The sequence below is a fragment of the Blennius ocellaris genome (assembly GCF_963422515.1).
Source record: "Blennius ocellaris genome assembly, chromosome: 17".
Lineage (NCBI taxonomy): Eukaryota > Metazoa > Chordata > Actinopteri > Blenniiformes > Blenniidae > Blennius > Blennius ocellaris.
This window is the reverse complement of record NC_137666.1, coordinates 20,950,804-20,965,800: the sequence shown is the minus strand read 5'-3', so window position 1 is coordinate 20,965,800 and position 14,997 is coordinate 20,950,804. Positions and strand designations below refer to the sequence as shown.

At 42.6% G+C, this 14,997-nt stretch overlaps 2 protein-coding genes across 2 annotated transcripts in view; both read right to left on the bottom strand.

The window, feature by feature from the left end:
* The window catches only part of rpia (ribose 5-phosphate isomerase A (ribose 5-phosphate epimerase)), a gene marked incomplete at its 3' end in the record, with an annotated part of 8,147 nt that extends 1,977 nt beyond the window's left edge, over positions 1-6,170 (bottom strand). The window contains exons 1-7 of the mRNA XM_080513085.1: positions 6,017-6,170; positions 5,043-5,103; positions 4,617-4,672; positions 3,787-3,846; positions 3,640-3,704; positions 2,554-2,622; positions 1,708-1,849 (exon numbers count right to left, since the gene is read on the bottom strand). Of these exons, the coding sequence (XP_080369211.1) occupies positions 1,708-1,849; positions 2,554-2,622; positions 3,640-3,704; positions 3,787-3,846; positions 4,617-4,672; positions 5,043-5,103; positions 6,017-6,073 (510 nt within the window). The 5' untranslated portion in view covers positions 6,074-6,170. The remainder of the gene's footprint in view (positions 1-1,707; positions 1,850-2,553; positions 2,623-3,639; positions 3,705-3,786; positions 3,847-4,616; positions 4,673-5,042; positions 5,104-6,016) is intronic.
* A 958-nt stretch (positions 6,171-7,128) lies between these two features.
* slc4a11 (solute carrier family 4 member 11) overlaps positions 7,129-14,997 on the bottom strand; it is a 103,331-nt gene continuing 95,462 nt past the window's right edge. Inside the window, exons 18-20 of the mRNA XM_080513397.1 lie at positions 14,281-14,476; positions 12,861-13,030; positions 7,129-11,428 (exon numbers count right to left, since the gene is read on the bottom strand). Coding sequence (XP_080369523.1) covers positions 11,362-11,428; positions 12,861-13,030; positions 14,281-14,476 — 433 coding nt within the window. The 3' untranslated portion in view covers positions 7,129-11,361. The remainder of the gene's footprint in view (positions 11,429-12,860; positions 13,031-14,280; positions 14,477-14,997) is intronic.

Here is a 14,997-nt window from a genome sequence, read left to right as displayed (position 1 = left end):
ACATATAAACAGTTATTTTCTAATTTCCACAACATCTTTCAGGCTTTTCAATGGAATTTGACCTGATTCACAAAACAACTCAAAGTAAAGATCAGCTAGTTAAAATATTTGGGAAATGTCTTGTTCAGTCTGACGTTTCAGGAGAATCTTTCTTTGAAGAGTTCTGGTGACGCCTCCACATTAGATCCCCACTTCTGTTCCGGCATCACAATCAGCCTGTTTTACAAAAAGCTTCAGTGGCCTGACTCGTGTAATTAAGCAGTCATGTGCAACTCTAAGGCAAGCTTTTAATTAAACAGAAACCCGGCATTGTGGGTAAGCAAACAGTCTCCTCATTATTAAGCAAACTGTTTCCAGGCTCAACGTTCAAAAGGCTGAAAGAAAAATAATAATCAAGAGGCACAATAACAGATCTCCTGTTGCTCGTTGAACCAGAGTGGGAGGCAAAGCCTTACAAGTCTGTTAATGAGGCTGTGACAGAGAGTGTGTGTGTGTGTGTGTGTGTGTGTGTGTGTGTGCATGGTTTCACTGCAAACTCCTCAATTTCACGCTCAAATCAGGAGAATGAACACAGATAGACGACGTGTCCACGTCAGTTAATGACGTCTTCAGTCTGTGAGCACTCAAGTTTAACATGACAGCTTTTCAAACTGCAATATTTGGGACACGGTGGACCCTCAGTAGAACGCCGTTCCTCTTTCGCGGATTTTTGTGTGCAATTTTGCATGCTTTTATTTTTTTTAACAGTGAATGAACACGCGTGGTGTTCTGTGTCCTGATTGGCTCAGGGACGGTAGGCCCTTGTCCGTCAATCTCCGTGCCGTGTCTCATGTACGTAAATGTGTTGGACTCGCCAGATATACGTCGATGTCTGATGGATAGCAATGTGACTCTGAAGTGCTGCATGTTTGCAAGCTTTGTTCCTGACAAATTCCACAATGTCGACAAAACCTTCTGCGCCGACAAAGGCACAGGTGTGTTTAGGTTTTAAAATCTACCAAAGTTTGACCTTTGGGAGTGTTTAAAACAAGAGAGAAATGTGAGAAATTGTTCATTCCGGTCTGAGAAAAGTTTATAAAGTGTGTGGTTTTACAGCCTTAAACACAAAAATATATAATACTTGAACATAACCCCCGCGATAAACGAGGGACCACTGTGTTTCACTCACTTCACTAAAACAGGGGTTTTTCCCCTCGTTCTCGTGGTATTAGACCACTAGGGGGCAGCATACAACCGACTCCAGTACGTTCATTTTTAATTTGAGGTTTCTTTGACCTTTTCTGTAGAAGTGTCAAAAATCAATAGAGAAGAAAATTCAAATTCAAATGAATCTTGTTATTAAAACAAGCAGTTTAAGTTTTACATTTCTGTTTATGGACAAAGTTTGTATTTTAGGAACATTTGAAAACAAGCATGAGCTTTGATTTCTGTTCTCACTGGAAGAAGAGACTTATCTTTGTCAACTATTTCTCCTCATTCATGGTGTCTCAGCAGGGGGGCTCCACCAATCCGGTTTAATAAATCCATCTTCCAGCGTCTTATAAATCTCTTTATTCGGGTTTTTAAAGGGGACTCGGTAGAAAAATCACGTACGAGATACAAGTTAAAGAACAATATGGTGAGATGTTGTCTAAAGTGACACATGAAGCATGAGCACTTTGTATATTTGGTAAAGCGCCAGAAAAGAAGGGGAGCAACGGCACTCACTGCTTTGCTGACAGCCATGCGTAAGTTGGCCTGGCCTCCGAAGCGCCTGGCGATGGTCCTGGAAACGGGGACGTGCGCCATGGGGATCACCTCGATGGGGACCCCCTTCTTCCACTGCTGGCCCAGAGCCGCCGAGTCCTTCCTGAGGGGCCGGCACACAAAGCAAACCTCCTCACCTTTCGCTAAAAGGACAAACCCTCCCAAGTGCAGCGCCTGGCAGCTGTGAGATTATCACACAACAATAACCTTTAATCCCTTTGTCATTTAAAATCTTTAATTAAAGACACGAGTGGCGCCCGGCAGAGGGGGAGGATGTGATGCGCGGTTCAACAATCTCTTATTTTTCCTCCCTATCTTTGCGTCAGAAACGTTTTAAACGCGGCAGTTTATATGCAACTCCACTTCTTTGTTTTTTGTAAAACAGCTGATGTGAACCTGTCGACTCTTCAGGGTCCAGCTCCACTCAGCATGCTTGTTTGTTTTATTTAATCATTGATAAAAATTATTTGTTTATTTGACCTTTTTTTTTTAATGAGTCCATCTTACAATTTGTGGAATTAAATGAAAATGAATTCACCCATCTTAGACGCTCCTTTATAATTAAACATCTATTCTTGAATTTCACTTCTATTTTTAACAATGTAGTTATTTTTGCTGTATGTTGGAGTCAAATCCAGAATAAAACACTGTTCTTGTAAACTAATCCAAAGGTTGTTACCTGATGAACTCAGGTGAGCAGAAGAATGTGTTTACTGAGTGAACCTTGAGAAGAAGCGACGGGTCAGACCGGAACATCCGTTTGCGGGTTCACAGATAAAAACCCCAGTGAAGGTGAACAACACCGACCTGAAGTCTGCCACCACCACGAAGTGTTTGGCACAACCGGCGACGATCTTCTCTTGAGTCAGACAGCCGCTGTGGAGCAAACAGGAAGTCACTTCTCCTCTCGCCAAGGGGGAAAACGGAACAAACCAGCAAACACAGAAACAGAAACTATAACTTGTTGCACCTTGTGTTTGTGACCAAAGTGTTCGCGGACGAGTTGCTCACCGATCCGTCAAACTACTTACATCCTCCAGCAAGTCCCTCACAGATCTGAACCAGACCTCAGCCTGGTCTTAATCTAGACCTTGAACCAGTTTTAAACCAGGATTTAAACCGCCGGGAGCTGCCAACACTTTACTCAACAATCGAATGTCTGCCTGCGTTCATCCAGTTTGTTAAAACTCTCAAGTCATTACTGAGGCAAATCTTCATTATTTGAAAAACTCTGCTTCTCGTCTCACATCAACAGCGATTTACCGACACGAGCCTCTTTAGACGTTTTGAGCTGCTTTTAAAGCAGGATTCAACTCGACGTGTCGCAGTAAATCTAAGTTTGTCTTGATTTATCCTCACGCTTCATATTTCAGTTGTTGAACCTCTAATCTACATTTATGTCTCTATCACAACCACGTTGGGATTTCTCTGAAGTATTTCAGGGACGGGGTTTGATCAGAAGTGCAATCAGGACGAGAACAGAGCTCAGGACTCTTGTCCTGGAGGTCAGGAGAGAACGACCTTTGACCCCCAACCTGCAGAGAAACAGTTTGGATCTACTGATTAAAAAAAAGAACCACGTATAAGACCTTCTGATTGAATCATTAAACGAGCCCATCTTTATTTTAATTTCCTTTACGAACAAATATAAACTGCTTAATTGTCAAATGTCCTTTTAAAAACGCTGAAGCAGGAACGTCTGAAGGAGCAGGAAGGGAACCGCAAATAATGTAACGACTTCAATATAAAGTCAGAAATCAAAGCCTTGTACAAGATTTTAAGACGGGAAATGTGACCTTAAATATCCTCCAAAGTTATTTCAAAGCATTAAAAGCTCGAGTTCAAACCGTCGCCAGGCAGAACTCGTCCCTTACAGCATCTCGTCGGACTCACCCTCCGCCTTTGATCAGCGTCAGCTCGCCGTCCACCTCGTCCGCCCCGTCGATGGCCACGTCCAGCTGAGGACGCAGAGACAGTCCTTGGTTACAGAGCTGACCGCTCACCCAGGTTCACACGCCGGCGGCGCTTCCCCTCTCGTACCTGCGGGTGTCGGTCCAGGTCGGACAGCGTGAGGCCGTGCTGCAGGATCAGCTGGCGGGCCTGAGACGGAAACACGGCACCTTGTGGTCACGCGGCCCCAAACAACACTCACATTTTAGGGAATAGGTTAAAAGAGCGACTCTCTCTCAGTGAGGAAATCAACGCAGCAGCTCGCCGTCACATTTATATAAAACTGTCAAATAGAAAATCCTTCACAGTTCAGGCTGATGACATTATTAATCCATATTATTTATCAGATAAGCATGAATAACCTGCGGGACCCAGTCTGGTTCTCGTCTCGGCCTGTTAAACTGAACAGTATTTGTATTTTCTATGTGTTGAACTATGATCCAATATAAACTATTCATTAAATCATAAACTTGTTTGGGCAGTTTTTTTCCTAAAATAACAGGAAAACTCACACAAACTGGAATTCTAGCAAGTTTCTTATCCAATATTGTCATGGAGGAAAAAAACCGGGAGGAGAAAATCAGGATAATTTTCTGGATTTTCAAGATCTTGCACCAATTACTGCATCAACCCTGTATTTGGAATTTCAAGGCCTCAGCGTGATCAGGGAACATTCACTTCTGATGCAAGTAAGAAACGTAATTGACAATTATAAAAAACACCAAAAACTACGTTTTCAGTTTTAGACTCATGGAAACGAAAACCTTTGTTTTTAAAGAAAAACTGATCGAAACATGAAGTCAGTTTAAATGCTACTCTGTGGTGTGGCTCACAGCCCAAAACAATGTCCTATGAATGATTTCTGCAGCGTGTGTGGCAGTGAGGCTGGACGTCCGTCTCCCTCTGCCAGTCAAACGCACCTGGAAGGACGTCGGCACACACACGATGTTGAGTTTCTCCTGACGCACTCGCTCCGCTGCAACACACACCAACAGAACGTCCACATACGTGCAAAGAAACACCGTTTCAACACTCTGATGCAGGAATTCGTCTTGTGTCGTGACACAGACAGCCTGAATGTTTCCAGAATCTGATCCTGGAGAAGCAAGTGGATGGATGTTCTCCATGTGAGCAACAGTAAATAAAACCAACTGCTACATATTCATTCATCCATATTACTTACAAACGCTGGTTTGAATGAGCAGATGTGTCGCTTCCTCTTCAGTTTTTTTGTTAATCATACTCAGAAAAAAACTATTTTTTACTTACTAGTGTGATAACATTAATGTCAAACCTAACTGATGCTCCTCTGAATATTTAGTGTGTGTGTGTGTGTGTGTGTTCACCTAATCTGTCCACGGCGTAGACGATGGTGGAGCCGCTCCCCACACCGACCACCTGGTTGTTCTGAAACAATCCCACAGGAAATCAGACACTTCCGTAGTTTTCGTTGGAGTCACTTTTTAACCATTTTCACGGGTTTAGTCGTTTCAGTTTTGTCTATTAGAATTCCGAAGTCTGAAAACCTACAACATTTCTACATTTTTAAAGCGTGATGAGGGGAGGTGGTGTAAGAGGAAATGTCTTCACTTGTGCAGAAACACAAAATAAATAGTGAATTTATCTTTTCCAGATAAAATGTGATGTGGGATCATGTGATCATGGAATGAAGCCACTGACTGACTGGGATGATAATCTTGCTGGTGCACAGTAATCTGATCTCTTTGCTGGTACTGACATTTTTTCATTTAAATAATAACGCATTAAGTATAAACCTGCAATATATTGCCCAGTCCTGGTTTTTAAAGTGACTTTTTTTGTGTTTTGTTTTCGGATTTTATTACATAAACACATTTATTTGTTGACCTGTACCAGTGAGCGGTCAGAGACTCGTGTTTTGTTTTTAATGGCCTGATTATGAGCAGAAGTGTGAAGTTCTACTCTCCTGCAGGGTGAAGCTGCATTTCTCAATCCTCGTTCATGCAATCACGTGCGACAGTCATTCAAAACTGCACGAGGACGCAAATCATTGCAACCAAATATGAGTCTATTCCAGTTGCTATCAAAAGGCATTAACCACATGTTAGCTGAGCTCCTTTAAACTAAACTACGGCGAGTTATTCTGCTGTCCGGGACAACATGCGAGCACAACGCGGATATGTTTAATCTGCAGGCAGGTTAGACTACAGCTCGTCAGTTAACGGTATAAAACGTGAAGCTAAGGGCGAAGCTAACAGCTAACCCACTGTGACTCATGTAAACACACTGATGTGTCGCGAGCAGCCAGCGGCTAACAGCTAACACCTGGGCTCGCGCTCACCTGGACGTGGTTGTCCACCGCGGCGTACGCAGCCAGTTTCTTCGCCTCCTCCGCCATGGTGGCCGCAGACAGACTCAAATGTTTGTTCTTCCCCGAAGCGGCTCCCTGAAGTCCGACTGCGAGCTTCCTGAAGGAGACCCAGGTGCGGATCCACATGTCCCGATGTGCTGGATGAAGTGGTCCCCGTGTTAGGTGGTGACCAACTTCCGGTAGCGTCGCTTGTTGCTGCTGGTTACAGCAAATGTCCGCGAAGTGGAGACCCGAGCGCGTGTAGCTGCGTGACGTCACGGCCTGACACATGTTCGCTGAACAAAGATAGGCTCACATAAGACACGAAACTTTATTGTAAATGTGTTCGCCGGGACAGCTCCGGTTCTTGAGCTTCTGATGTTGCTTGTAGAACTGTCGAACGCTACAGGAAGTCACCAGATAACAGGTGAACCGCTTTATCCGAAACACCGCATGGTCACGGTCCGCCCCGAAACACGTGGGGGCAGAGCCGGAGCCACGCCCCCTGTTTATTATTTAGACATCATGTCATGTGAAGGTCTAAAGATGTCAACAATGTTTGACAATCACTGTTTTTAAATACTATTGTGTAATATTAGAGAATGATTAAAAACAAACAAACATCTGAGGTAAAGTGAGCTTTGTCCTACAGGGGGCGCAACAGAAGTGTGACAGTTCAGAGAAATTACATCACAAAGGTTTGGATTTTAGTTACAGCCCCATTTACTGTTAAGGTATTTTCTATTTGTACGTAAAACGTAAAAAAAAAAAAAAAAAGCTGGCATTTCAAATGTAATTGTAGATATTTTTTACAGAATCAATGTTTTTAGATGACTTTGAGTCTTTTCACCTTAATTGTATGGATTTTCGCCTATTTAGAATATAATTCTATTCTGGTTATTTAATTCTTGACGGATGACAAAATATTTTATAATTGTTTCCAAATACATTTCTGTTTAAAATAACCATCTTTCAAATAATCAAATGGGGAACAATTTGTCTTTTAAGTCTAAAAAGTTTTTTTTTTTTTCATTTTCATTTGAGTGTAAACACAAATAAATGAATGAAAACAAGACACGGCTTTACATCACTACTACTTTTTATTTGGCAAACAGCTTGAGATAGTCTCTCTTTTCAGTGTACAGTATATATATTTATATACTAGAGTAAACCAACACATTCTGTTTGATAACCATTTTTTTTCTCATTTTTACATCTTACAGCTTACAAATATAGCTGATCTTTTTGACAAAAATTACAGATTTCTGTTTGACACCTAAATTAGTATGCTATATAAAAATCCACACGTCATACATTCATGATTAGAAAAGATAGGCTATATGAAATCAGGTCAAAGAAAAGAAGAAACTAAACGAAACACCACAGTACGCAATCTCAAACGAATCCAATTAGGAGGAAGAGGAAGAGGAGGAGGAGGAGGAGGAGTCAAGGGGTCACTAACAGAGTTGTATGTCGCTCACGCTGATTCCAATAGTAAGTCCTCTGAGAGAAGTTTGCTGCTATTCCAAAAATCATCAGTACAGTGAAGATATCAAGGAACAACAACAGTACTGTCACATAAGAAGAAGAAGAGTTAAATCTCTGGACTCGCTCCAAACTTAGAGCCTAATACCTTCGCCGTGGATTATAATGGAGAGTTGATAAAAACTAAACTTTGCATTGCAAACTGTACATATTACTTGATACCTCGCCGTCTCTTTCTTCCCTCACCAGGACTGTCTTAAGGCTTAGTCCGAGGATTATGCAAATGTCCCCCCAGCTTTCCCTTCGCTATCGCGGCACCACACATCTGCTTAGAGTCGGACATCTTTCTCACATCTGTTAGAACAAAGTTGAACAGAGTGGCGTGACGGAGCTGCCATTTGGATGTTGGGAGGCGATACGGGGCTAATACACTCACAGGACACGTGTGTGTCTGTGTGTCTGTGTGTATGTGTGTGTGTCTGTGTTGGTAGTGAGATTTGTGTGTGACATATCTTTGTAATCAGATTTGTGTGTCTGTGATCAGATCGTGTGTCTGTAGCGTGTGTTGATATTTGTCTAATCAGATTTGTGTGCATTTAATCAGGTTTGCGTGATGCAACTTGTGTGGGTAATAAACTTTTGTGTATCTGACATATATGACATTTAAAGATATTTCTCTGATGAGATCTGTCAGAATAATCAGCTTCCCATGTCTGTGATGTACATTGATGTTTGTCTGTGATCAGATTTGTGTGCGTGTTGATATTCCAGCACGTGTATTTTCTTTGTGCACATTGTTACCTGTGTGTGTAATCAGATTTGTGTGCACACTGACATGCGTGCGTCTGTAAAGAGACTTGCGTGCTCGTAAATGTCTTCATCATCTCCACTTCAGCTTTTGTTTTTGTAGTTTTTGCTATTTTTCTGCATCAGAGAGACCGTTTGTGTAAAGCTTCTGTCTTAATTTGCCCTCAGTACCGACTGGCAGGCAAACCCTTGATGGGTCTGTTTCTTCTGGAGTCTGTTTAGGCTTTAAGTCAAGGGATAACACTGTTATAGCTGTCAGTGATTACAAACATTACAGGAGCTGATCTGACAACAGTGAGCCTGCAAGGCAAGACTGAGGGCAAGAACAAAAAGTAAACCCCTGACCTTTAAAGAGATTCCAGAGTGAGGCAAAGGAGGACAGAGACATTTACAAATCCTCACACAAATCCAAGTCCACACATGCTGCGGTGTGATACAAGCCCCTGAAAGCAGAAATAAAGCCCCGCGCTGTGAACGCCTCCAGTTCGGGCAAAATAACTGAATCGGCACTTTTTTCTTCTTCTTTTTTTGTATCATGAGTGATGAAGTGAAAATCTGCTGCCTTTAAAAACACAGCTGGCCTGTCATTGCTTCGGCTCGGGTCGGGTTGGGGGGGAGGGGGGGGGGGGGGCTGCGGGTCCACCTGGTCTCACCAGTCCACTTTATACACAGTATTGCTGAATATTGAGCGTTGCATTCATTGTACTGAGAAGTTACCTTGAAGTCGACCTGCTACTTGTGTAGGATACATGTTCACTGGCATCGCATCGTATCAAAAACCCAGATGAGACATGCTTTCGGCCAACCAGTGCTTAGAAATGGACTTTTTTTCTTCTTCTTTTCTTTTTTTTTTTTTAATAACAAGAATAACCTCTCCAGACGTCTGGATTATTACATGACAACGTTTTGCAAGCACTGATCTAATCATCATAACATCTAAATAGAAAACAAGACCGGGTTATTCTAAAACTCTGCTCCCAACACTTTGTCACAAAAGGAAATTCAAACATAAAGGATGCATTTTGTTGAATTTATTAATATTAGTATTATTTTTTTTTTGTTTTTTTTTACCTTCAACCCAGCTTTTTTAGAGCAATGAACCAGAAGTGTGAGACTCTGGTGGAGCAGGAAGGACTCGGACATGGAAACACTGCGGTGAAGCCAAATGTACGACTCAAAACACGCAAAACACAAGAAAAACAGGAACTGTGGAATGTCAAACAGAGAGAATTATCACATATTTACTTCCAGTTTAGGGTAAAACACACATAAATTATCATCTTGTACTTAAAAGATAAAACTGTCATTATGATAAATAAATATTCTATTTCAATTTCACCTATATAATTTTTCAATATATTGCCATAATATATTCTAATATATTCATAATTTGATAAAGACTTTACTATGTTTGGTTTGTGCTGTCATTCTAGATAATTACATATAATATATACCCGTGGAATCTTTTTTTTTAAATTCATCTGAGCACTTCAATTCCACCTTAAAAACGAGGTTTTCTAAAGAGCTGGCAGGAAGTGACATGAGGGACTGATTAGTACACACGCACATGCACACACACGCGCACACACACACACACACACACACACACACACACACACACACACACACACACACACACACACACACACACACCCACACACACACACACTTTTTCCTTTTCTTCTATATGAATATTGACATTACTTGGAATGACTTAGAAACTGAAAATGCTCAGATTCGTCCTTCGTAGAAAACAAGAGGGTGAATCACAGCTAAAAGGTGCAGGAACGTGGGGGTTTGGAACACTGCACCATGACAGATGGACGAAAGGTCAAGACTCACTTCACAACGAGCAGAATGCAGAGAGAATTAACCAGGTCGAACGTATTAAAGTACTTTAGCCGTGTGCGGATGTAAAACCCACCCAGAAGCACAACGAGAGAGAGATTACGGTCACAACTCACATTGGACCACCACGTCTCCCTGGGAGCAGTTCCACTACCCAACACCGCATCAGCGAGTACTTTAAGTACTGGTGGTGCGTTCAGGAGCAAATGGGAAAAGGGAAAGTCTATGTTGGTGGGAATAATCTACTTGAGCTCAACTGGAAACCTCCGAGTAAGAAAGTGGGATTATTGAGCATTATTGTTAATAAAAGATTAGTCACCATTTACATCTTTAAATGGGATAAATTTACTTTTTTTCCAGTGAAACATTTAACAATGTTGTTTTTATAACTGTTCAATGAGTTATTTGCAAGAAATAACCTAAATCTCACTTGAGTAGGAACATCAACATAGATTAAATTTAGTAAAAAAAATTGCCATTAGACAAACATATTATATTGTTTTCAACAAATTTGAAGAGACAAATGGTTGAACGGCTGAATCAGCACTTATTGTTACGTTAGCATTAGACTAGCGTACGTAGCCTACAGCAGTAAACAAGATTTTCACTCGGAATAAAACTGCGTTTTCTTATTTATCTGCAGATTTCCGTGGCGCTGCAGTAAAAAATTTGGAATTTCCCGCAAGTTTTGACTTTCCCAGGTCCCGGGCACCCGAACGCAGCACGGCGGTGACATCTGGGCTGCGGCGCGGCGGCAGCGAGGACGTTGTGAAGCGTTGGGGTGGAAATGAAAGGTTGTGAGAGGAGAACATGGGAGCGCTCGTGATGCTTGAACTATCTGACGGGTTCAAACGGCGGTGGGACGGAGTTCTGGACGGTCCTGTTTTGTCGGTTTCCTCAGAGAGATGCAATCAGTTCCCGCAGCTCTCGCCTCCCTTCCCCCACACGACGCCACGCGATGTGACGTCTCCGGTTTCCAGTGCTTCACCTCGAACAATGTTCTCATCGGATACAAAAATCAAAACAGTCGCTCGTTCTTCTTTTTGCTTCCGTACAGTTTTGCATTGAAAAATATGTTTTCGTTCATCCTCATTTCTATCTTTTTTGTTGTTGTTGTTGTTGTTGTTTCCCAAATTCTAATAATTTTTCAATTCCAGACATCTCGTTGTGGATCCGGAGCCGGAGTCCCTCCGTAGCTACATGTGTTGGGCATCCATGATGTCCAAGTATTTGGCCTCAATGATATGAGGAAGCACGTTGTTCCTAAACACAGAGAAGACCTTGTTCACGCTTCAGGTCGAAACAAGAAATGACTCTGAAAACACCAGGAACCAAAACAGAGATAAATCACTGTGTTGACAGTTGAACTGTTTGGCGTGAAAAACAGGAGAGACGATAAAGATCTGTTTTGATAAAGCTGTGAGAGAAAAATGCAACAGCTGTTGAAGTTGCCATTAAAAATAAGGCCCATTAATACTTCCTACTCCATAATGTAATGTTGTACGCAATGTAAATTATTGCTATTTCTACTTTTTAAGGCTTAAAGAGTGTTGGATCGATTGAACAGAGTAATAAGTGCGTGTCAGGACGGAATTCGTTGTGTCAATAGCAACTTCATCAAATTCATGAAGCGTTTTACTGTCGTCATGGAAACATGGAACAGTCACTGTCGTCATGGAAACAAGAACGACACGTTGTCATGTTCAGTCGTCACGATAACCTGATGCTATCATTTCTACAGGTGAATTTAATATCTTCATTTTCCTCATCATGCTTTCATCAACTATTTAATCTTTTATTACTTGTCTTGTAAATTTCCTTTAATTCGTCACATGTAAACTAGATTTTACTTTCCGTAATGTACAGTTGAAATCTGGGTTGATTCTTTGTGGATCAATATTATTAAAATGTTGGATTCAATCTGGTCTTTTTAATTTTGTCATCTTGAGGATTTTTGTTTCACTCAGTTTTTTATAATAATTTTGCTTTAGATGATGTTTCCAGTTTAAATACATGAAGATTCATTCCAGACTTAAATATTTGGGCAGAGATTTGGGATGGATTGGGGTAGATTTCAGGGCAGATTCAGGTTAGATTCAGGGTAGATTTAGAGTAGATTCGGGGTAGATTTGGAGTAGATTCAGGGTAGATTTGGAGTAGATTTAGGGTAGATTCAGGGTAGAGTTTGAGTAGATTTAGGGTAGATTCAGGGTAGAGTTAGAGTAGATTTAGAGTAGATTCAGGGTAGATTTGGAGTAGATTTAGAGTAGATTCAGGGTAGATTTGGAGTAGATTTAGGGTAGATTTGGAGTAGATTTAGGGTAGATTCAGTGCAGATATGGAGTAGATTTAGGGTAGATTCAGGGTAGAGTTTGAGTAGATTTAGGGTGGATTCAGGGTAGAGTTGGAGTAGATTTAGGGTGGATTCAGGGTAGAGTTTGAGTAGATTTAGGGTGGATTCAGGGTAGAGTTGGAGTAGATTTAGGGTAGATTTTGAGTAGATTCAGAGCGGATTTAGGGGAGATGCAGGGTAGATTCTGGGCAGATTTAGGGTCGATTCGGGGTAGATTCTGGGCGGGTGGGGGCAGATTCAGGGCGGACATGGTGCTCATTACTTGCGCGCCGCTGAATGTCACCCTGCTTTAAAGCACTTGAGAAAAAACAGCTTTTCCGGGACAAAGCAGCTGCAGCGTACCTGATTGGGATTAGGAGGATCATGACCAGAGGGAAGATCATCTTCATGTACGGAATCGGGTACATGCCAAACGTGCACAGCACCAGCAGCTGCATCATCTGCAGGAAGGTGAAGTAGTGGATCTTCCTCTGGGGCACTTTGCGGATGTAGTGGGTGGGCGGGTAAGACGTCTGCAGGAGGTGAGAGGATCAACACAGATTAAAACACAATCTTTCCCCCTCCCTGTCCGCAGGCCTCCTGCAGTCTGAGAGAAGTGGCTCAGGGAAGCCGTCGGCCAGCACACTGTGGGCTTCACATCTTAAATAACACTCAGCTTTCACTTTAGGAAGTACGGTCGGTGTATTTATAGCGTCTCAGGTCTCCCGTGTGAACGTGAGCTCTGTGATATAAGAGACACACTGCAGGTATTATTCTAAACCTCCACCGGGCAGCTTTGTGATTCAGCTCAGATACTTTCCAGTAAAAGCAAGACAACAACAAACATCGATCTGGGGTCAGAGGTCAAACACTCCAAGAACAACAGTGGATGAAGTAGACAACACTGGAAACTAGAAAAAACTGTTCCATGAGGTGGATTAGTACACAACACTCTTGAGGAATTAATAGGGATCATATCAGAATCAACCACAGCTGAAGCTTAAGAAAGTCAATTCACTTCATTTAAGGAAAACTTGTGCAACAAGTGCTCCTGGGATGATAAATGTTCCCATTGAATCAATTCAGAAAGCGTTAAAAAAAAATACTGAACATCCATTCATTCACCTTCTGATCCCAGCTCACCGTGGGTGGAGACTCTCACACTGTCGCTCACATGTTATTTACTAGACTCAAACTGTGGGAGAAAATACATTCATGAAAAGAGCAAACTCAACCTAGACTCAAACCAGGGAGCGGGGGACACTAACCACTGCACCACTGTCCACTCAGCAGAAGGAGAGGAGAATAACACCTCTATTTTCACAATTCTGCACATTGGAGCGTGTGTGAGGTGAGAAAGGTGCAGGTGAGTCTGATGACGCTTCTGCTCGACGCCTTCAGCCCTCACCCGGCTCCACATGTTGAAGCAAAGGCTGTCGTTCCCGCACACGGCCATGTGGGGGCGCTGCTGAGTGTGGAGGAAACCTGACGGGCTGTGTTCTCCCTCTGACGCGGCGAAGGTTAAATCGGACACACGACAAGAGCTGAGATTCAGAAAGATTGTCAAGATGTTCCTTCCAGTCGGTTCTCTGAGAACACGTCTCAACCTGAGGGGCTTTTCTGAGTGACGCTCAAATCAAATACAACAATAATTAAACATATACATATTATTGTAAGAATTCTGAACCTCCAACATCAGGGAAGGAAATCGATCTGCAAACACCGCAGCCGGTAAATGGACACACACACACACACACACACACACACACACACACCCTCTCACCTGTTCCTTCAGGAGGAGCGCCATGCGGTCGCACATCTGGTTCCCGTCGATGGAGGTGAGGGCGATGTAGAGGAAGAGGCCGTACAGGACGGGTTTGGGGATCCACTGCAGCGGGACGGGCAGCAGCAGCAGCGACACGCCGATGAAGATGTTGGCTGCCAGAGACGTGAGACGAGTCTCCTTCACCTGGACGATCCTGAGCGCGCACGCGCACGCACACGCACACGCACACACGCACGCACACACACACACACACACACACACACACACACACACACACACACACACACACACACACACACACACACACACACACACACACAATAAGACCCAGATATGAATGGAGAATGGAAAGGCCAGGATTGTTTCATACAAAGCAACAGACGGCGTATTTTGTGGGATTTCCTTATCATGGTTGGAACACATTTTCCATTTGAGAAATCCAGAATGTTCCAAAGCAGATTCACGCCGTTCAACAGACCTGGACGGACAAAGAGAATACCTGAACGGTATCTGCGACGGGACCTTTCTCTTTGCCAGATGACGACAAGTTCAAGCTGATTTGTTTGTTTTCTTCATTTCCTTTGAAACTAAAATATCGAAACTACACTTTTACACTTGAACAGTCCAAGACAAGACGTTTATCTTAATTACAGAGAAACACAATCTGTTGCTGCTGACTACACCAATGTGATTTCTCTGGCCAGTATTGAGGAT